Source organism: Sinohyriopsis cumingii, chromosome 12 (assembly GCF_028554795.1).
Source record: "Sinohyriopsis cumingii isolate HCF-2022 chromosome 12, ASM2855479v2, whole genome shotgun sequence".
Taxonomy (NCBI): Eukaryota; Metazoa; Mollusca; class Bivalvia; order Unionida; family Unionidae; genus Sinohyriopsis; species Sinohyriopsis cumingii.
In genome coordinates, this window is record NC_142972.1 from 26,217,976 (window position 1) to 26,241,207 (window position 23,232).

General features: G+C 35.0%; 1 protein-coding gene across 1 annotated transcript in view; it reads left to right on the plus strand.

Annotated features, from left to right (window-relative positions):
• The window catches only part of LOC149786128 (putative inhibitor of apoptosis), a 48,460-nt gene extending 25,681 nt beyond the window's left edge, over positions 1-22,779 (plus strand). Inside the window, exons 5-6 of the mRNA XM_089976463.1 lie at positions 5,140-5,481; positions 10,006-22,779. Coding sequence (XP_089832589.1) covers positions 5,140-5,481; positions 10,006-10,202 — 539 coding nt within the window. The 3' untranslated portion in view covers positions 10,203-22,779. The remainder of the gene's footprint in view (positions 1-5,139; positions 5,482-10,005) is intronic.
• Positions 22,780-23,232: the final 453 nt, after the last annotated feature.

Here is a 23,232-nt window from a genome sequence, read left to right on the forward strand (position 1 = left end):
GCTTATGTTAGCAGTTATTCCAATGATTTGGAAAGTATATCAGATTATTAGAGCTAGGAAAGTTATTTTATTAAAATACCTCGGTCATAACTAGTAGACCATAGTATCAATGAACTTAACACACTAGCACAGCATTAAAAAAATCTGTCTATGTAGTTAGCATAGCACTGATTCAGGAAGTGGAACTTTGGCAGAGCTCATATTATTAAAAAATAATACTTTGGAGCAGAGATGTCCAAGAGACAATACCTGTGTACTGTGGAAAATTGTACATAACAAGCATAAAGAACTGTTCCCCAACTTGCTGAAACTGGCTAAGCTAACTATGCATATGCCCCTTTGTATAGCAGACAGTACAAGAAGGTTATCAGCACACAACAGTTCATATACAGATAAGGAACAGTAGGATAGTGAGATTAGAACTATGGTTATTTTCTATTCCCCCTTATTTTGTTGACAAGGGGGTGTCCCCCCCCCCCCAGCCACCTTTTGGTCATGGTAGTATCTCTGCATTGTTGTGGCATCCGTAGAAGCCATATGGAAAACCTAATTACTACTCTTCACTGGCTTGGCCAATTTTGGTAAAAGGTAGTATGAATGTTTGTAGGACATGCTTTATCAATTGTTTATTTGGGATAAATCTCTTATCAGTGGTGGTTTCCATAGCAGCCATGTGGAAAATTGGTTTTCACCTTGTCCAGAATGGCTGAACCAGTTTGTATCAAGCTTGATAGGAGTGTTTTTTGGGATAAGTGCTGTTAAAATTTTACCCAGGTTGACTCCCCTACCACTGGTGTGGTTTCCTAAGCAACCAGGTGGAAAACATTTTCAACTTCTACTTTAGAGTGGCTGACCTAATTTTTATCAAAGTTGTTACTACATGTATTGTTCTTAGAACATGCCTTATCACAACTGTGTTCAGGGTGACTTCCTTAGCAGTGGTGTGGCTTTCATAACAATCATACAAACAATGTATTTTAAGCTTCTTCAGAACTGCTGGGGCACTTCTGATAACACTTAGTAGGAATTTTTTTAAGGATATAGTCTGTTAAAATTGTGCATGGGTGGCATTCAAATTGACTTTGGGATGGGGGCTTCCCTGGTAACAGTGTAGCTTCTATAAACATAAGAAAAACCTATTTTTAGCTTCTCTGGTACAGCTGAGGAAATTTTTTAGAAAACTTGGTAGGAGTTGCTATACCTAGAATAATGAAACTTGGTTTGTGGATGTATATTGATAAGCACTACAGCAAAAAAGTATGTCTCCTTGCAGCACTTTGGGTTTCACAGTAGAAAAACCCAGTAGAAAACCTATTTTCAAGTTTTTCTCTTCAGTGATTGAGCTAATTTTGATTAGACTTGGTTGGGACCATTCATATGACATGTCCTACCAGATTTGTTTCCAGAGTGACTTCCTTGTAACAAGTGTAACTTAACACTATTTTCAGCTTCTTCAGAACTGACCCCATTTTTATCAAACTTGATATGATGATGATGCTGGGTGACTTCAGTGTTCGGGTGAGTGCCGATCATGACTGTTGGCCCTCCTGTCTTGGCAAGTTTGGCGTTGGGAAGATGAATGAGAATGGGCAGCGCCTTCTAGAGATGTGATCGTACCACGAACTCAGCATCACCAATTCATTCTTTCAAACAAAGCCACAGGACAAAGTGTCTTGGAGGCATCCCCGGTCTAAACACTGGCACCAGCTGGACTTGATCATTACAAGACGGTCAGCCATGAAGGGTGTGCTTCTTACACGTACCTTCCACAATGCTGACTGCGACACCGACCGCTCGCTGGTGTGCTGCAAAATGAAGCTTCAGCCAAAGAAGATCCACCACTCTAGGCAAGAGGGTCAACCACGCATTGATGTGAGCAAGACATCATATCCAGACAAGGCTGAGGAATTCACATATGCTCTTTCCAAGATGTTTGACTCAGAACCCACCAAAGGCAGTGCCAAAGAAAGATGGGATTACATCAGAGAGACTGTATACAGCACAGCCACACGGATCTTTGGTAAGAAGCAATCAAAGAACAATGACTGGTTTGAGGCTAACTCTGCCACACTCATGCAAGCCATAGGAGAGTGTCGCAGTGCACACCTACAATACAAGCGATCCCCCTGTCAGAAGACACTACAGGCATACAGGTCTACCAGAAGCAAAGTGCAGAGATTAGCACGGCAGTGTGCCAATGAATACTGGCTTCAGCTCTGTCAGAGTATCCAGTCAGCAGCAGATATTGGAAACATCAGAAGCATGTACGATGGCATAAAGAAAGCAATGGGTCCCACGAAGAAACTAACAGCACCACTGAAGTCTGCCACAGGCGATACCATCCACAACAAGGGCAAGCAGATGGAGTGTTGGGTGGAATACTACTTCGAACTGTACTCCAAAGAGAACCACGTGAATAATGATGCCCTCAACGCCATTGAAAACCTCCCTCTCATGGCTGAACTGGATGAGAAACCTACTGTAGACGAACTAAAGAAGGCCTTGGAGAAACTGTCTCTAGGTAAAGCCCCAGGGAAGGATGGCATCACAGCAGAACTCATCAAGTGTGGATGTAGCATGCTTCTCACACACCTGTACGACCTCCTCTGCCAGTGCTGGAACGAGGGGGCAGTGCCTCAGGACATGAGAGATACTAACATCATAACCCTGTACAAGAACAAGAGCGACAGAAGCGACTGCAACAGCTACAGGGGCATATCACTTCTCAGCATCGTGGGTAAAGTTTTCACACACGTCATCCTGAACAGACTGCAGACGCTTGCTGACAGAGTTTACCCAGAGTCGCAGTGCGGGTTCCGCACAGAGAGGTCCACAATCGACATGATCTTCTCTGTCAGGCAACTGCAGGAAAAATGCAGAGAACAACACAGACCCCTCTTCCTGGCCTTTATAGACCTCACCAAGGCATTCGATCTGGTCAGCAGAGATGGACTCTTAGCAATCCTGGAAAAAATTGGTTGCCCTCCAAAGCTGCTAAGCATGATCCAGTCCTTCCACGATGACATGAAAGGCACAGTGCAGTACGATGGCTCAACATCTGACCCCTTTGACATCCGCAGTGGAGTTAAAAAGGGCTGTGTCCTTGCCCCCACACTCTTCGGCATATTCTTCGCAGTCCTGCTCAAGCACGCCTTTGGGACATCCACAGAAGGATTTACCTGCACACACGATCAGACGGCAGACTGTTCAACCTGGCATGACTGAAGGCAAAGAGCAAAGTGCGTGAAGTAACCATCAAGGACATGCTCTTCACAGACGATGCTGCTCTAGCCACCCACACAGAAGCTAAGCTTCAGCGCCTGATGGCCCGCTTTGCTAAAGCATGTGATGAGTTTGGGTTAACCATAAGCCTAAAGAAAACAAATGTGATGGTTCAGGACACGGACCCCCCAAGCATCATCATCAACAACTACGAACTTGAGGTGGTGAGTCAGTTCATGTATCTCGGCTCTACCATCACCAACAACCTCTCGCTCGATGCTGAGCTCAACAAGTGGATCGGAAAGGCATCAACAACTCTCCAGGTTGTCGCAGAGAGTGTGGAACAACAGCATGCTGACCATGAACACTAAGATCACCGTGTACCGTACATGCGTGCTAAGCACTCTCATGTATGCCAGTGAAACCTGGACTCTGTATGCCTCACAAGAGAAAAGACTGAGCGCCTTTCACATGTGATGCCTCCGACGCATACTCGGGATCACCTGGAGCAATTGAGTAACAAACAACAAGGTGCTCGAGTGTGCCAAGATTCCCAGCATGATCACACTCCTCCGCCAACGCTGCATCAGATGGCTGGGCCATGTACATCGGATGATTGACGGACGGATCCCCAACGACATTCTTTATTCGGAACTCGCCTCTGGCAAAAGGTCAATCGGACGGCCACATCTCCGCTTCAAGGATGTCTGTAAGCATGACATGAAAGCCCTTGATATTGACGTCAACACCTGGGAAGAGCTCGCTCTAGACAGATCAGGTTGGCGACATGCTCAGATCACTGGTCTGAAAGCCGGAGAGGACAAGCAACGCTTGCTAGCTGATGAAAGACGATCGCAGAGGAAGTGCAGCAAGTGCAGCAGGGACTGCCACTCCCACATTGGACTACTTAGCCACAGCAGACGCTGCACAACCACCAACCAGGACATCTCTCATGGGCGCAGTTCCATCGTCTCTCGAGACTAGCGGATGCCAACACATGATATGATTTTTATCATGACTTGTTCTACCAGAATTACATTCAGATTGGTTCCTCAAGCAACAAGGTAGTTTTCATAACAACTGGGTTATTAAAAAAATATCTGTTTTTGATAGTTGGTTGGAATGATTTTTAGGACACACTCTGTCAGAATTTGTACATTTTTGGAACCTCTAGCAAATAGTTACAATAAGCAGGTTGAAAACCTGTTTTTGATTTCTTTTTCTGCATGACTCAGCAGATGTTGATGAAACTGATTGGTAAAAACTTGATAGAATAACTCTCTGTAAAACAGCCTGACCATATCAGACCAAATTTTGATAGGTAGAATCCTTGTATTAACACCTTTCACATTCAGATGAAAGATGCTAATACAATATCTAGCTCATTAAGTCTCCATTACGGATCACTGCCATCTCACCTCTGTCTGCATGGGTTCGAGTCTAGGATTCGGCCAATGTGGGTATGTGAGAAAGCTTGCCAGTAGCTTCTCATGGGTCGATGGTTCTTCCCGGGGTTTTCCCGGGTTCTTCCTCCACCATTAATACTGGCCGCCATGCATAGCCTATCGTGTGCTGAAATATGGCGTTAAACCCCACAACAACAACAAAAAGTTCATTAAGTTATGTAATGTGGAAATATGGTTAAACAATATATCAAGTACCACCAGTTTCAACCTAATAGCAGGATATTATCCTGACATGGCTGTCATTAAACCCATTTTTTTTACTACTACATTTACCCATTAGACCAATGTATACAAGATGAGTAACATTAGGGCCACTTGGGACTCTTGGGGTGGGCATATATTATAAATTCAACTTATGTGAAAGTTTACTAGCCCAGCATTTGGTTTTTAGTTGAGCATCAGAAATGTCATCTCCTGAACTAATTTAGTTGTAAAATTGACTATCTGACAGGCTTGGCAGCCTTGTTAAATGCAACAAACCTGATGAAGGCCTTGGAACATGAGTTTGGCAGGATGGGCAACTCTGACCACAACACTATGGAGGTTGAAGAGACAGATCCAAAGACTCCCTTGTCAGAACAAATTCAGAATTATTCCCCTGCAGCCGCAGACAGAAATGGTGGATATGATGTGACGGGACTTTTTAAACCACCAACATCATCCAATGATCACAAGTCAGGAGCTAGCAGTTATCAAGGGCAGAGTACTCTGGATATGGACAAAAGGAAACCAGGCAATGACACCAAATCTTCTGATATGGAAACAAAGCAAAAGAGTAAAGACAACAACAAAGGTTTGTTGAATATTTGTTTCAAGGCAGTATTCATAGTAACAAAATCCTTTTTTGTCAATTTTGATTGTATCATTTTACAAAAAGTGGAAAAGTGTAGCTTCCCTGTCAATCACTTTTTTTCTTTTTGATGATAAAAAATAAAAATGGATTGTTTTGACATATCCTAAATATACTGTTGAGATGAAAGTTTTTCTCAAACTTCGGTGAGGTAAAAAAAAAGATATACTACATTCATATTATTTAATTGCAAATAATAACATGAATTACATTGTGTTCAGTACCAACTATTTCAGTAATGATTGTTAATTTCTAGAATTTAATTATATACACCTTAAAATGGCAATTATTCACCTTTTGATCTTCATATATCCACATTTCTTTGTAGGGTAATTATTTACACGCCCAGAAATATGGCAAAAAGTTGTTTCAAAATATGTGCACATTTTTGGACAAGGTCCACCTAAAGGTGTAATCCATTACAAACCAGATTAAATGTTGCATGCAGTGATATCACAGTGAAAGCTCCACATGTTGAAAAAAAATGTGTACCTCCTTGTTATTTGTTCTGATAGAACCAGTGTCCTCTTTTGTTTACCTGGTTTATTATTGGCCACCATTGTAAAGGTCCATATCAGTTGGTAAATTTTTGTCTGATAGAACCAATGTCCTCTTTTCTTTACCTGGTTTATTATCGGCCACCATTGTAAAGGTCCATTTTTGTATGATAGAACCAATGTCCTCTTTTATTTTCCTGGTTTATTATCGGCCACCATTGTAAAGGTCCATATCAATTGATAAATTTTTGTCTGATAGAACCAGTGTTCTCTTTTATTTACCTGGTTTATTATCGTCCACCATTGTAAAGGTCCATATCAATTGATACGTTTTTGTCTGATAGAACCAGTGTCCTCTTTTATTTACCTGGTTTATTATCAGCCACCATTGTAAAGGTCCATATCAATTGATAAATTTTTGTCTGATAGAACCAATGTCCCTCTTTTATTTACCTGGTTTATTATCGGCCACCATTGTAAAGGTCCATATTGATTGATACATTTTTGTCTGATAGAACCAGTGTCCTCTTTTGTTTACCTGGTTTATTATCGACCACCATTGTAAAGGTCCATATCAATTGGTAAATTTTTGTCTGATAGAACCAATGTCCTCTTTTTTTTACCTGGTTTATTATCGGCCACCATTGTAAAGGTCCATATCAATTGATAAATTTTTGTCTGATAGAACCGGTGTCCTCTTTTATTTACCTGATTTATTATCGGCCACCATTGTAAAGGTCCATATCAATTGATAAATTTTTGTCTGATAGAACCAGTGTCCTCTTTTATTTACCTGATTTATTATCGGCCACCATTGTAAAGGTCCATATCAATTGATACATTTTTGTCTGATAGAACCAATGTCCTCTTTTATTTACCTGGTTTATTATCGGCCACCATGGTAAAAGTCCATATTGATTGATACATTTTTGTCTGATAGAACCAATGTCCTCTTTTGTTTACCTGGTTTATTATCGGCCACTATTGTAAAGGTCCATATCAGTTGATAAATTTTTGTCTGGATGTTTTTTCATGACAATAGAGCTGAACAGCATTGAACAATCAGGATTGAATAGAACTTGCATAAACTATGTCGAAATTAAATTTTAGAACACAAGTGATATTTAATTTATTTTGAGTACTTCTGCCTGCATGATGATTTTGACATGTATTATTGCAGCTATAACAGACTGAAGACAGTAATAGAGAAGATATGCTTTTTCCAAGATAGAGTGTGGGATTTGTAGTTACTCCTTACAGTTTCTCAGTAGGGAAACGTTACAATTTTTCATTGCCTTAATACAGAGAAATAATGTCTTTTTGCAATAATGTGTTTCTTCTGTACAGACATTTTATAAAACATCATTTTATAACTGATCTTTACAAAGTTGGTGTCCACAAATAATAAAGCATGTACAGTCATAGGCAACAGTTTGGTACGTAATTTATTGCACCAGTATCCATGAAGAAGGTGGCTAAATCAGTACATGTACATTATTTGTACATTCTTGGTTAAATTTTTTAATTTGGTTGTTTGCATTATATATCAGGGTTATTAAGGTCTTTGAAAGTCTTTGACAGTTTGGGAAAAATGAGGTAGCATTTTCAAGGCCTTGAAAGTTTGGGAAATGAGCAGATTACCCTGAGGTCTTTAAAAGTCTTTGAAAATTGAAATAAACCCAAACATTTTAATTTCTTTCCATAATCACAGATAAAATTGTCCAAGTTTGTTAGATTCAGATGTAGCGCAGTTTTCCTGGTTTCATTCTTTGACTTATTATAGTTTGAATTTCATCATTAAACAATATTGTAGTATTTGGCATTCATTGTTTTCTCATATAACATAACTTGTATAGAAAATGCTAGAGAAAATAGGTCTTGGAAATCTGTTTGTGCTCTTTGAAAGTTTGGGAAAAGTCTTTGAATTTATCATTCAGAATTCTGTATGAACCCTGTATATGCATAATGTTGTACATGGAAGCATGAAACTTGGTGAGAGAATGCATCTTGAAGGCTACTACAGCTTTATCATAAAAGTAGGTCATAGTGACCCATATTTGATCCTTCTGGCACTGGTTACATTTTATGTGTTAAATGTATTTCTCACACTCTATTCATGCTACAATCATCAAACTAAATCATTGCATGCATCTGTTCCATTATTTGAACCACACCCTTAAAACAACAAAAGAAAATGACTGACTTCCATTTCACATTTTACTGGCTGTGGGGAAGTTTTATAATTAGATCATGCCCAAATAGGTTTCTTGAACCCTGTCTGCATACTGCTACATCTAGAATCATGAAAAGTGGTGAGGCAATGCATCTTGATGAATACTAAATAATCACCAAATAAATGGTTACTGTAACCCACATTTCATTATTCACTGACTGGTGACTGATTGTATGCATCTCTGATAGTGCCACACCCTTGCCAAGGCTTACAAAATCCACTTGTCTGATGCACAGGACAATCTCAAAATTGACTTAAGCAAGATGCAGTTTGCAAGGTATTCACCACAGGCAGGACCAAAAAATTTAGAGAGAGCAAAAGTTCAGCTCCTAAATTTGTAATGCTTTATATTCTGCAACTTTTATTCTCTGTGATCTTGACAGAGTACATATATCTGCAACTTTATTTAGGGTTTACATGTAGCACATTCTTCTTCTACATAATTGTCTAGTCTTTTTCATCTATTGATCCCATATTTCAAAATGATATGCTATCAAAATCAGTTATCTCCATATGGTAGACACGGTTGTGATAAGTTTCACATTTTTTCCACACTGACCTGATAATGTAAATATTTACTATTGGAAGCAAGTTGTGACAAATATTTATATCTTTCACTTGTCAGTTATGTTTGAATTGAAATATATGCATGTATATATATGGGATTCACCAACTTTCAAATCCAAACCTAGCCCTGGGCAATTCATGACTTTCTGATATGTGCCAAGCTTCCCAACTCTATACAATTGGCTTCTCAAATATTGTTTTGATGCATGTCACCAAGTTCAGGGTGTTTAGGTAATAATTGTTAATAATATAACTTTTGTGTGATTTCTTTGACATATGTTTGGAAATAAAGCACCTGTTGACATTGATTAGCCACTTGGATTTCTTTACATTTGAGATTGATCTAGGAACAATCTAACACTCCCAAGTGGTGTCTATCATTTATTGTCTGATTGTTTATGTGATAACTACAGGAGAGTGGTAAATACTTATATGTTTGTCAAATAATTAAATGAATGAAAATAAGTGTTCTCAAGTCTTTCAGAAAACCTGTCTTGTCAGAGATTGTTATTATACATGTCAGCAATTTCAGGTTGACTATGTGATCACTGTTAAACAAATGGATAAAACAAATGTTTATGAATCGTTCATTTGTGAGTGTAAAGATTGAGCTATGATGTTGTTGAAGAGACAAGTCCAGTAGCATATCTAATCAAAGAAAATTAAATTTTGTTGAAGACTCTGAAGAACCTGTTTCAAAGAAATATAGTAGTTTAATTTTTCAGTTCTTTTTTTTCAGAACCCTTATCTTTGTTTACCTATCAATATATATATGCTTGTCTGTCTATGCTTTTTAATGATACATACATTCTGACCGTTCCTTTTCTTCAAATCAACATATCTATCTTTATGTACTATGTACTTATTTTTTTAATCTCTTCAATTATTGACATATGGCTTTAGTGGTAGAAAAATTAAAAGAAAATGAAAGTTTCATTTTGTAAAACAAATATAACATGATTTCCTTATGTTTTAATTTTCATTATGATTTCATGTTTTTTATGTTGTCATATTATAAAAAGAGTGAAGGATTTTAAATTCCATTAAAACACATTGTTAGGTCTGTTGTTTAATTACAAGATTTTAAAAAGGATAAGGTTAAACCCAAGTACCCATTCTGTGTAATTTAACCTATAGTAATTGTTTTCAATGGTTTTCTTTCCAACACAGATGTTGACACAATCCTCCAAGAGAACCAAAGCCTAAAGGATCAACGTCTGTGTAAAATCTGCTTAGATGAAGAAATTTGTGTTACATTCTTGCCCTGTGGCCATTTCGCCTGCTGTGTTGCTTGTGCCGTGCCATTGAGAGACTGCCCCATCTGTAGAAAGCCCATTCGGGAATCAATCAAGACCTTCTGGTCATGAAGTGCTGGTAGCATTTTTCCAGATAAATAATATTTCTGTAAAAAAGTTAAAATATTACAACACGTGGAGTTTTGGGATATCTAGGTTATAGTGTGATTAATCACCTCATCTGATCAACCTAGCTCACACAAATGTATTTTTTATTTTACTGAGACCAATTTAAAGATGTCCTTGAGTCTATATTTATCAGCCACCATTTCTGAGAGGGTGTTTTGACACCTCACAGAAGAGGTAGCCTTGATTGTGGTGTGTGACTAAATTCTTGCTTATTGTTATAGGTTAATGCCTTGGCTGGATGTTGAAGGATTTGATTGAGATTCTGAGCTCTCGTGTTCCAGTCCAATTCCTGCCTCAGCTTTTCTCTCCTATCACATAATTAGATTTCTCTGTGTGACCACATTTCCATCTGTTGGAGCTTAAGAAAAGATTGGTTTTTATTAACATATTAGCATTTAAGAGGAGGAAATTGTGCCAAGGCCAGAGACACACCATGGCAGCTGAGATGGCCCTGTCAGGGCAGAATTTCAGCCTACATCCTTCTCATCACATGTCTGGCATGCAAACTCTTGAGCCACCGCAGCTAACCGAAGTTTATGGGTAACGGTTTTCTTAGATCTATAAGATAAGTTTACAGTGACATGGGATCTTATCTTGGTAGAAGGATTGGTGCTGGGAGATTTGGTTGGATAAATCAGGTGATATAAAATGTGGCAATATATTTGAGAGAATTGGTCAGAATGGACATTATTTTCCCTGGGAACATTAAGTTGCTGATGCTATTCTTTGGATGCAAGCTTTGATAGGTCACTGTCTTTTTTAAATCTAGTGCAGATTTGTATCTCTCTAAAATTTAAGAAATTATTCCCATGATGTAGGCACAATCAGTAATGTAGTTCTAACATGTAGCTAGTTACGTCATATACCATATTTGCTGGCCGATAAGTCTATGCAGAGTATAGGTCGAATCTGCAAATTTGGCAAATTTTCCATCCCTCATCCTATTTTAAGTCGATGCTGAGTATAAGACAAGGCCAGATCAACAGTTCGGATTGTGTTTTTCACTTCGTTCTACACAGCATCACAATTTTCATCCTACCTGTAGCTAAGTAACCTTTCCATTTAGGATCATTAAATGTAACTATAAGTACCTAATTTGTTTCACAAGAAGTATTTTAAACATATTATGTACTTTTAGCTACATATAATGATGCTGTCCCAAAAATTTATTGAGTTACAGATAGAATAAAACTTGTGATGCTGTGTGGAATTAAATTATAATAACTTCTGGTTTCATAAATTTTAAAAGTATCACTATATGCTATTTCAGATTACCAGCAGTAGGGAAATTGCATCATTAATACTAAAATGCATTTGGGGGGAGATACAGAGAGAAGGATGCATATGTATTCCTTCGCATTTTTCTTTTTGTACATCATGATCAAAATCAGATATGGTCCAATATATGAGAGAGAGAGAGTTCAGCTCTTTGTGTATTTTGTTGGTTCTTTTTTATTAACTTTTTGCCACCGTGTTGCTGAAGCTTTTGTCAAAGAGAGAAAACATTAATAAATGAAACAGTAAATCCAAACTATGAAAATACATACCATACTTTTTCAGGGTTTAAATATTCACAGTAGTTATATTCATGTCATCTCCATTATGTTAAATCCCAAGAATGACCATTTTGCATGCTGTCTAATTTTTATTGCAAGTATAACAGCCTCTCCATTCCCAACAATTAAGATTTTGTTTTAAGTGCATGTACTCTTCCTGTACTTAGGTGACAACTGTTTTTGATCTTTGCTCATGCTAGACATACTTAAAATTGCTGTCCATTCCATTGGCATGTTCAAAACTGTCACTGGCTGAGAAATTTACAACAGTAACCACCTGGCATTTCCTTTAAATATGGTACGGTATTCATAATACCCATGGGTAGCCTCATTTCCCTATTGGTAGCTTCGTTCATCTGATCTGGTCTGCAGAATCTTGACCTCAAACAGGTGTTAGCTTGGAATGACTGAATACAGCCGTAGCATATTTAATTAACATGTAAATACTGCTACAAAGCCATGTGATTTTTGTAATAATGGAAGTGGAAACAAAAATTAGAAGGAATCGCTTAACTAGTGGTATTAATTGATAATGGAATATGGTACTGCACTTGTACACAAGTAAAATCAGTCATCAGGTATGTAAACAATACAGATTTACAATCATGAAGACATCTCTGACTGTCTCTCTCTCTCTCTTTCTCTCTCTCTCTCAATGGGGCATATGGATTATTTGATCATTAAGTGCAAGACGAAAATTGTGATGGAATATGTCTTTGTCATGGTTATTTATCTTCTAATTTGTAAAGTCTAATGCACATATATGTCATTAAATTTTAAAAAGTGTATATTACAAACAACGTACATTACTGGTGCATGCTGCTTTAGCACAATTACATCTGATCTTTGTTAATTTTTAATACTGATGATCATGTAATTGTTCAGAATACTCAATGTGGGATCCTATGTTTGTTCATACACGATCTCTTCCCCAAAATGAAATATTTTTTGCACATTATTTTTTGTAGTCTTGGAGAATTATTTTCGATGCAAGAAATATGATAAAGCAATTCAGATGACATAATCCATATATAAGTCGATTTGGAGTATGAGACGAAGCTAATATTTTCTGGTCAAAAAGTATCATCTTACAGGCAGGCAAATATGGTAGTTGTAACATGTGGTTAATTATGTTGAATGCCACAGACATGGTCAGAATGATAAATGTAGTAAACAGCCAAGTTATAACCCTTGCGAAAGAAAGTTGTTATTATTACTATTCATTATTTACTGGCAGAGAGTGGGTCAGGGTGAAAAACCTGATGTGTGTGAGAAGTGCATATTATGATGATCGTTTGTCTGATATTTGAATGCCAGAGCTTATATTGAAATCTGCTTTTTTGATGTACCTTAGAGCAATGAAATTGGCTACAATGAGGATAATTTTGCCTGCTTCTTGGTGTATTGCAGAGCTGTACAATTGTTAGCTGCATTTGACAAAGTAAGAATGATGACTAAAGTTAACAGGAGAAGGAAGAATGGACACATTGTAGAAAGTGTCAACATAAAGATATATTTATCTGAGCTTTCTAGAGGTATAACAAAAAGTAATTTTACTTTAGTCACCTTGTTTCATTTGTGTATCATCATAGTCATATTTTTTTTTATCTTTATAATAAATGTAAAATTATATTTGATGATTTAGTCAGAATATCCAGATTCTGTAAAATCTAAACAATATGGAGCTTTGTTTAACAAATTAAGAATGCATAGGTTATGCAAAGTTGACCACTCCACAAAAACTTTTTTCAAAGTAGACCTAAATCTTTAAGTTTATCGGACATTATAGCCCTAATTTTGTTTCCTACCAATTTGTTTGCCTATTCTTTGCCAATGTTTTTTTTTATTTTTATGGAATATATTTTCGAAAGTTATTTTTATTAATTTTTTTGTTTGTTTTTATTTTAGATATGATTGTCTGTGATATTTGTAAATCTGAGTTTTGATTATCCATACAGCCACCTCTTCTGCAATAGGAAAGTGGCCATATCAGACGAGTGGCCTTTCCAGAGGGGGACTATATTTGTGACATGTATATTTATGTGTATATAGCAAGAAACTACATGTAACTTAAAAGTATTTAATATCTTCATTTAAAAGTATCATTAATTATTACCTTATTATATTAATTAATAAAATCTGGGTTCCCACGCGGGTCTAGAATTCTGGAACAAGTCTTAAATTTGAATATTGCTGTTCCAGGCCTTGAAAAGATCTGGAAAAAATTTTAAATGACCAAAAAGTCTGGAAAAAGTCTTAAATTTTATTTTTCCAAAAACGTGACTGCTTTTGTCAGAGCTCTTAGGGTGTTACTGTAGAATGCAACATCGTAAGGCGAGTATAGCTGATAAATTGGTGGGAGAAGGCCACACAATATTGACTGGTATTTACTGTCTTGTGGATTAATCTACCTTTTTCATTTAATGGATTTTTTCAGTAATTTAAGTTTTGTGTTGTGCTAGTGATTATTCATTTTAACGTTTGGTGATTTTATTTGATTTGACATTCTTGGACTGATCTTTTGCTAGCAAGAACAGTAACTCTTCCCAGTATGTGGGTCCGTAAAAATGTAAATAATGGCAGTAATAAATAAACTGAGTTGATAAACACTCAAAAACACGTTTTATGACAAAGTGAACATTTATTCCAAGGAATTAGATGATACACACGTTTTTATTTATTATACTAAATGTATTAAAAATGTTGGGTATGGATTTTTTCATGCAATGTATTTTTGAGGTTTTGTATTTACAAATGACGCATGATATCTAGAGGAATTGGTAGGCCTATTTAATTTAAAATTTGATTGTTTAGTATAAGCTAAAAAAAGGTAACATTTAAATTATTTTGAAGAAAAGAAAACCAATTCATGGCATATATTATGATTATCAGTATGTTCTAAATATTGACATTATAAAGAACAAACAGTCGATCAGTGCATATCACTTTATTTTTAAAAAATGAAATAATCATAAATATATCATGAGAACTCATTGTCAGTTCCTTCTCTCACACTCTCTGATTTCACAATTTAATACTACAAATTGAACTGGATGATATTGCTCAAAATTGATCAGAATTATTAAGAAAGTAAAAAAAATTGACACCCAAAATTCAGTGTTGCAACATGCACACTTTACACTATGGAAATTCAGATTTACTGTAATAATAAAGTGGTGGAAAACCTGTACAATATGAAAGAGTGAACGAGAAATTTTTCAAGAATTTTGACCATGTGACTGACATTTTTTGTAGAGTTGTGGAAGTTTTCAGTGTAAGTTATTTTTCAGGTCATTTATTCTTTGTCATTATTTTTAAAGAGACAAAAGTTTACCAGAACTATCTTATAATAATTTAATTCTGAAGTTGCAATTTCGGTTACTAAATTGTGATTTCAGATCAACATATACATGTACAAGAATGTTGTAATGATTATGCACTCTTTTAAGAGTAAGATATAATTTCAACATTTGCATGACTCATCATTAGGGTATTTTATGTGATAGAGAGAGGTCACTTAAACAAGGCACAGAAAGGTGTTAAGAAATACCAGAAACAATGAAAAAGTAAATTATTATTAAAGCTGAATATTCACAAATATTTCTATATTACCATATGTAAGAAATATGCAAAGATTTTGCAAACAGTGATCAAAGACCAGTATTAAAATGTTGGGTGGTGCATATGTTTGGATGCATGGTTTGAATTTATTTGAAACAATATCATAAAGATGAGTTCAATTTTGAATTCTCTACACACAAATTATGCATAAAACATTAAATTTTAAGAGCAACATATAATTTCAACATGTGTATGACTAAATAATATATTATTTCATACAGACATGGTGGGGGGCCACTTGATAAATATGCACAGAAAGGCTTCCAAAGTACCTGGTACACAGGAAAAGTCTATTTATTCTTATAGCTGAATGTTCACCCAACATTTCTATATACCCATCAGTAAGAAATATTCAAATGTCAGCTTGAAATAGCATGAGGTAAAGATTTTGCAAGTGATCAAGAAAAATATTAAAAATGGTGGACAGTATATGTGTTTCAATGCTTCATGAGAATTTATCATAAAAGATATTAAGATGAGTTCAGTTTCAGATTCAGCACACTCGAATTGTGCAGGAAACCTTCCATTTTTATTGATTAAAATTTCTGAAAATTTCATCACCTATTGCTGTCATTACCGATTTGGTTAATAAACTTGTCACGTGGTTAGATTTAAGACTTCTAAAAATGGTACTAACAGCTGCCTCACTAGGCGCCCAGCATTAAGAGCTTAGTATTAGGACTGGTCAGCCTGGTGTCAGGATAATGTGACTGGGTGGGACATGATGCTACATGTCTGCGGCATGATGCCCCAGTGCTAGACATCACTTTAAACTGCCATACTACAGACATCATAGTGATATGACTGGAAAATTGTTAAAGCTACTTTAAAAATCTAAATCACACACACACACATGGTTAGAACTGGAAATCTTTATTTTTTGGTCTGGAAAGTCTGGAAAAGGTCTTAAATCTTTTTCTAACTTTGTGGCAGGAACCCTGTCTAAGGTTTTCTTGTCTTAAGAATAGACTTACTTCAATTGAACACACATTAATAGTTTATAATTCTTAAGTGTGACATGTGAGTGGTGTATTGTTGGCATGTACATTGCAAAACCATTCAAAAGCTTCATTTAAATCTTTGTACAGACATCACTTGCTATTTAGGATCATTCTCTTTAAATTTACTCTATTTTTTCACTGCTGCAGAATATTTTCATCTGCTCCGACGTTTATTTGAGTCTTTCAAACATTCAATTTTTTGGCAAGCACTCTTAAACTCTCCCCATTTTCGTTCAAATAACTTTTACTTTTTCTTCTAAAATAAAATTTACATTTTAGCATGTTAAAGTTTTGTAATTATACAGTAGTGCAATATAATTAAGTAGATGAAACCTTTGTAGAGTAGCCAGAATGCTTTGTTTTAAAGGAAGTGATATGTATACTGTCACATGATTTGTTGGTCTTCATCTGGACCCCTGTTTTGTTCAAGGTTAATTTTTCATTGTGAGTGAATCAACAAAACTTATATGTAGCCTATGATGACCCTAGTATGGTGTTGACAATTCAGTCATAAGATCAAAGAGAAGAACTCAACAGTTCAGTGAAGCCCAAAACTCTTATCACATTTTTGAGCCCATTTCCTGTAAATGTCAGCATTTTTAATGATATTAACCTTTAGTGGTACATGTTATAATATACTTTAGTCAGCACTTTTTTCAGTACAATAATGAAAACTTAACATGGTGAAACCAAACATTGGCAAAAATAATTTGATCACTTACCATATGAATGGAAATATTGGTTCTGGACACTTTTTAAAATAAAATGTGTGTGGTTGTGAGGGGTAACAGTACCTCTTTTTGTGCAGGTATCATGAATATTAAATAGATGTATATAAGTTGTATAAACAAAAGCTTTTATTTATCCATTTTGTGCAGTCAGTTCTCTTTAGCCAAGTCAGCTCTGGTTGGCGGCATGTGTGTGTCCTTGAAAAAGGTACATACCTACCATTTCCTCTGCATGATAGAGCCAGTAATGTTTTGCAAGTGCAGTTAAAACCCATAAAAAGAAAAGCAAATTTCTTCTATAAAAAAATTAAATTGTTCTTATTTTTCTGTTGTCTGAAGATAAGTAATCTGCAGACTGCAGCATCAAAACTAATTATTATTTATTGCATAACAGAGAAATTTAAAAGCAAATTCCTGTAATACTATTAGTGTTTATTTACCCATCAGCACTGATCAATTTCATCACCTGCCTTCCTACTTTTATAACGAAACTTGAAAAGTCATGCTTGCTGAGATCATATTTAATAAGTAACGCACACAAAGTTAATGTCATAGTTTGTCAGTCTGAATTGGAGATGGTTGTTACAAGGGGACAATTTTGGTGGGTATGATTTATTGGGGAAGATTTGACATGATACAGTGTCATTTTGGGGGATTTTCTAAATATGTATTTTCTTTTTCTTGTGTATACAACATGCTGTATGTACTCTTTTATTTGTCTACATATTGTAAAAAGAAGTCTTACAACCATGTGTATGTAATGTTTATCCCCAATTTCACTTTTGAGAAGCACAAATTTATAACAACTGTATGTGATTATTTGGTCATGGTGTAATATTTTTAGTATAAAGGGCATCATTTTTTACAAATTACAACTTAAATTACAATAACCCAATAGATGCAGATACATTGAGTAATTTTACTGCTAGATGTTGTGAGAGGATTACGTGTAAATGTTTACATCATATTCAGGTAGATGGAGTCCAACTAGTTAATTAGCATCACGTTGCACATGCATCAAATCAAATTCTTCAGTGTGTATCTACAAACAGTCTACTTTTGCTCTAAAATGTTATGTATACAATCATATTAATTTAATTCCTCACACTTTATATTGAACAGTTTATAAAGTCTTATAAACAGCAGTATTATCATTAGATTTTCTTTGAGGTGAGAATTTTTTTTTATTCATGTGGGAAAAACATTTTGTAAACATTAAAGATTACATTGTGTACATGTATATAAACAATGACTGTAGAATGATGGAATGGGGAAAACAAATGAAAAATGCAGAGCAATAAACGGAATTTTAGTCTTTCAAGTGGCATAGCACCATCCTAAAATTATCAAGCTTCTTTAAGCTTGCAAATCTTGATATTCCTGAAATTTATTTGGATTTGTATGCTATTGTCTAGGATTTCTTGAACTTTTAGATGGTCAAATACCATTCTAAATTTCTGCATTCACAGACCCTTTAAGTCATTTTTAATGGTGTAAAGCCACTTTGGAAAGTTCGATAGAATCTAGGGTATGTAATTTTGATATTTATAAATTATAATCCATTTAATTCATATCAAAAGGTTTTCTTCAAAAATCCTCCTCAGTTAACCAGTGATGTGATGCATCCATTAGATTTGTTGTTTTATTTCCATCAGGTGTCAAATGATGACACATGGTGTAATGCATCCATTAGATTTGTTGTTTTATTTCCATCAGGTATCAGATGATGACACATCATTTCTCAAGTAAGATGTACAGGGTATCTGGTTTTTTAATAGATGAATTGAAATTTTCACAAGTGAGATGGAAACATGTTATTGTCAGATGACAATACAAAATGTGTCCACTTCACTCATGAAGTATTTCCAGATGTATACTCAAAAAGCATTGATTTTCTTTTTATTATGCAATTTTTAAGGCAAAAACCATCTGTACGGATTTCTTTCTCCACTGTGTTTAAGTGATTGATTGCATTACTACATCAGTATAAAGAAGATCCAAGATTATACAATAATTTTAGGTCAGCGACTTTCCACAAATTTAGATTGTACATACAATGCATCAATTGGTGTATTTTGTCAAATAAATGACTGTTTTCACACAGTTCATGCACAAATTGATACAGTGAACATTGCTAAGGTAAAAACATGACAGAATTGTCCAACAAACTTTAAAGCATAACATCAGTAAGGAAAATATTTTAATGATTGTAAGTATTTGGGTTTCTTTTCTTTTTTTCTTGTTGTATTCAAATCTGAAAGTTTTGTGTTGGCAAGCTTGCAGTATATTTTGGTAACAGACTTTGCACCCAAATTTCAGTTCTCACTTAATTTCAGTTTGCAATTGTCACTAATTGATGCCTGATTTTTCCTTTGTTTTCAGTCATGATTATGATTGTGATGACACTTAAAATTGCTTCATAAATGATTTTATTACTATATGTAATCAAGTTTTTCTTAAAAATGTGTACTGTTTGTCATTGGGTGTAACATGTATACAGTACTGTATGGGTGACAGAATACCAAAGGTCATAGAAGTTCAGTCACTAACAATTTGCATGGTTCATGTGGAAAACTAATTATAAAAATGTTAATAATTGAAGTCTACTTTTTGTTGTTGGGGTTTATTTTTAAGGATTCTAGTTGATTAAATGAATGATTAATAGAGTCAACAGTCTGTACCTGTTTTAAGAGCTATTCATCCTGATGGAAGAAAAAAGAAAGGAAGGGAGGGAGAGAAGAAATAGGAGAAAAAATGAAAAAGGCCTAAATTTGGAAATACAGGTCTGAATAATGTGCATATGGGCAGATATGGAAAAAGAAAATAGTTCCAAAAGTGATCTTGTCACTTTGGCAGTAAAATATTATTGCCACTCTGGCAATGTCATTTTTTCCACTGATATATCGAAATGTCTGAATATTTATAGATTACTGCATTTGTATGGGAAAATATGAATAAGTTTTTTGGATGGAAATACTTCACGACTTTGGGAGTGCAGTATATCCATCCGACAAAACGAGCTGATATTTTCCCATAAAAATGCAGTAACCTTTTTATTATATGCTCATTTTCTTATTCTACCTAAAGCTTAATTATATGAACAAAAATACACTACAAGAAACAAAGTAACTGAATGTATGCCATATTCCAAACTATATTCACAAATGCAGATTCATCATACAAAACAACAGCGTTATTAATGTGCACATAACTTTTGAAAGAAAATGGCATTTTGTTCTACTTAAAATTGAAATTTGGAGTCATATTGTGAATGAATGTGCATTGCAACAACTTTTCCATTTGACCTGGAATTAATAGATTTTGGTATTTTTGTCGATTCTATGAAATTTCATCATTATGTACTGGATTTATCTGCTAATTCCACATGAAGTACATCGGATTTCAGCAGCATGTTGGCATCTGCAAGTGTGTTTCTGTTCTGTCATTGAATGTTTGAAATCATAATGTGCGAAAAATATGAAGTTTTTCAATTGCAAATTATCAACAAGATGCTATGGAATATAATGTTTATTTCATTTTGAGTGCAGTAAGGAGGATGTAATTGCATTTAGAATATAGTCGAAATTACAGTACAGTTTCGAAATGTATAATCAAGCTTGAGAACCCATAACATGGCTCATGTAATTTGGATTTGCAGAACTAAGAAAGTACATTTTGAGGAATTTCAGGATGTAAAACTAAGTATATTTTTTGCCATTCTTATTACCAGCTAAAGAAGACAGTTTATGCCTTGTCACTTGCATGTTATTCGTAGGGACCAAGAAATTTTATGAAATCTGGCATCTATTGCTAGCCTAAATCCAAAATATTGTATCAAGAAAGTTAATGCAGAATGTGGCAAAGCAGCTGGTATGTGGCAGTCCATGAAACATCTGCTTTAGTTCATCCAAAAACAAATTTAATCAACCAAAACGTAAAGTGCCTACTACATGAGTGTACATGATTTGTTACAAAGTAGTTCCTAATACACTATTGGACACACGTGGGTGCAGTATGAACTGCGCATGAGTGCAATATTGTAAAATACTGAATGATTCTGACAATGTAAAGTTAATGGAGGAAAAATGAGGATATAATAATTATAGGTTACTGCATTTCTATGCGAAAATGTGAACACATTTTTCTGAGCAATAATGCGTGATGTTTGGAGTTCAGTATTACTCAGAAAAAAACAAGAGTTCATATTTTTCCATACAAATGTAGTAACGTTTTTGTTATATAATCATTTTGTTCCTAAGGCTGAATAATAAAATGAACACTACAGGGAACAAAGTAATTGAATTTATGCTGGATTCCAAAGTAAATACACAACTGAAGGTTCAACAGTAACATTATTAATGCGCACATAGTACTTCTCAACAACCATTGAACTTGGTAGTGCACTTAGTCTTTCGTTTAAAAATTAAATCTTGTTTTGATCTACTTAAAATGGAAGTTTACAGTCATAATGTGAATGAATGTGCCTTGAAATAACTTTTCCCTTTTGTCTGGAATGGAGAGCTTTTGTTTTTGTCAATCTGATTAAATTCTTCTTTTCTAGTTGCGATGGGCTGGATTTATTAGCTGGGTCAATTCCATACTTGTGTTTCAGTTCTGTCATTGATTATTTGGAATCACAATGTGGGGAAAAATATCAACTCTTGTAATTGAAATTTGTAAAAACATGCACGATTAAATATTGTTTGCTAGAGAATGTGACATTCGTTTCATTTTGAGTGCAGTAAGTTGAACATGATGTCTGTTGAAATGTAGTTGAAATTACAGTACAATTTTGTAGTGTGGGTAAATTTTTCGAACCATTGTAATTCTGAATTAGCAGAAATAACTAAGAAAGTACATTTTGAGGAAATTCAAGATGCAAAACGATAAATATTTGTATTGCCATTGTTATTACCAGCTAATGATGCATTGTTTATGTCCTGTCTCTTGCATGCTCTTTGTTGGAGGGACTCCCAACTATTTACATGACCTGTATGACTTTTGTCGCTACTTAAAATCAAAACGTTATCTCATACAAGTAAAGTAAAACAGGAAAATTGCAAAGCAGCTACAGTGTGCAAACCTGCCACTTATCCGATTTACTTTGAAATCATCCCAAACTTTTGTTTAAAAATCAGAAAAATTATGATTTTCAATTTTTTAAACCCAAATTTCTGACTTAAAAATTACTTTAAAAAAGTCTGATTCACAATGGCTGCATCTCTATCAAAGACAGCAAAAGTGATGCATAAAATCTGTACTGAATAAACCACAGTCATACTGTGAATATCTATCATTTTTCCATTTTCATTTTTATGCTGATACCTTTTGTGTTAATTGATGTAATGCTAAATATCAGCATAAAGATGAAAATGGAAAAATGATTTTCACAGTATGACTGTAGCATAAGTTTTTCATGTTAAGTAAATTGTATAAGACAATGGAGATGTCAGTTCCTTCGTAAAGTTTTAGCAAATAAACAGTCGTAGCACTGATCCTGATTTTTTTCTCCAAATACTTTTTTTTTCTTCCTTGGCATCCTGATTTTGATGTGGCAGGTGTGTGTGACAGCCTATTTAGCCAGTGGAAATAAAGACTTTTTCGTCATCTTGGCTTATTGGTTCTGAGTCTTGCTTTTCTACCAGAAAACTGCTTTCCTCAGTTGCATTCTCTTTTTTTTATAGTTTAGTGTTTGGACTAACATGTAAAATGGTACATTTTTTGGGGAGATGGGATAGCCCTTAATATGCCGTTTTTATACATCCTTGAGAGTATGAGTCATATTTCAAACCAATCGGTTTGTAAATGAACATGTTTCCTATATAGCTGTTTAAATGATCTGAACGGTATTTTCAGTAGTGTCTCACGTGGAAATAGTGGATATGACATCCATTTGTTTGTTTGGTTGAAGGTTTCTTTTATGACTTGGTGAACTCATCCACATTGTCAAGTTTATTATTTCTATTTCCAAATGAACCAAACAGCTTATTTAGTTCATCCACAGGCAAATCTAACAAATCATAAGCTACATGAGCTTACATTGATTACAATCAAAAGTAGTGCCTAA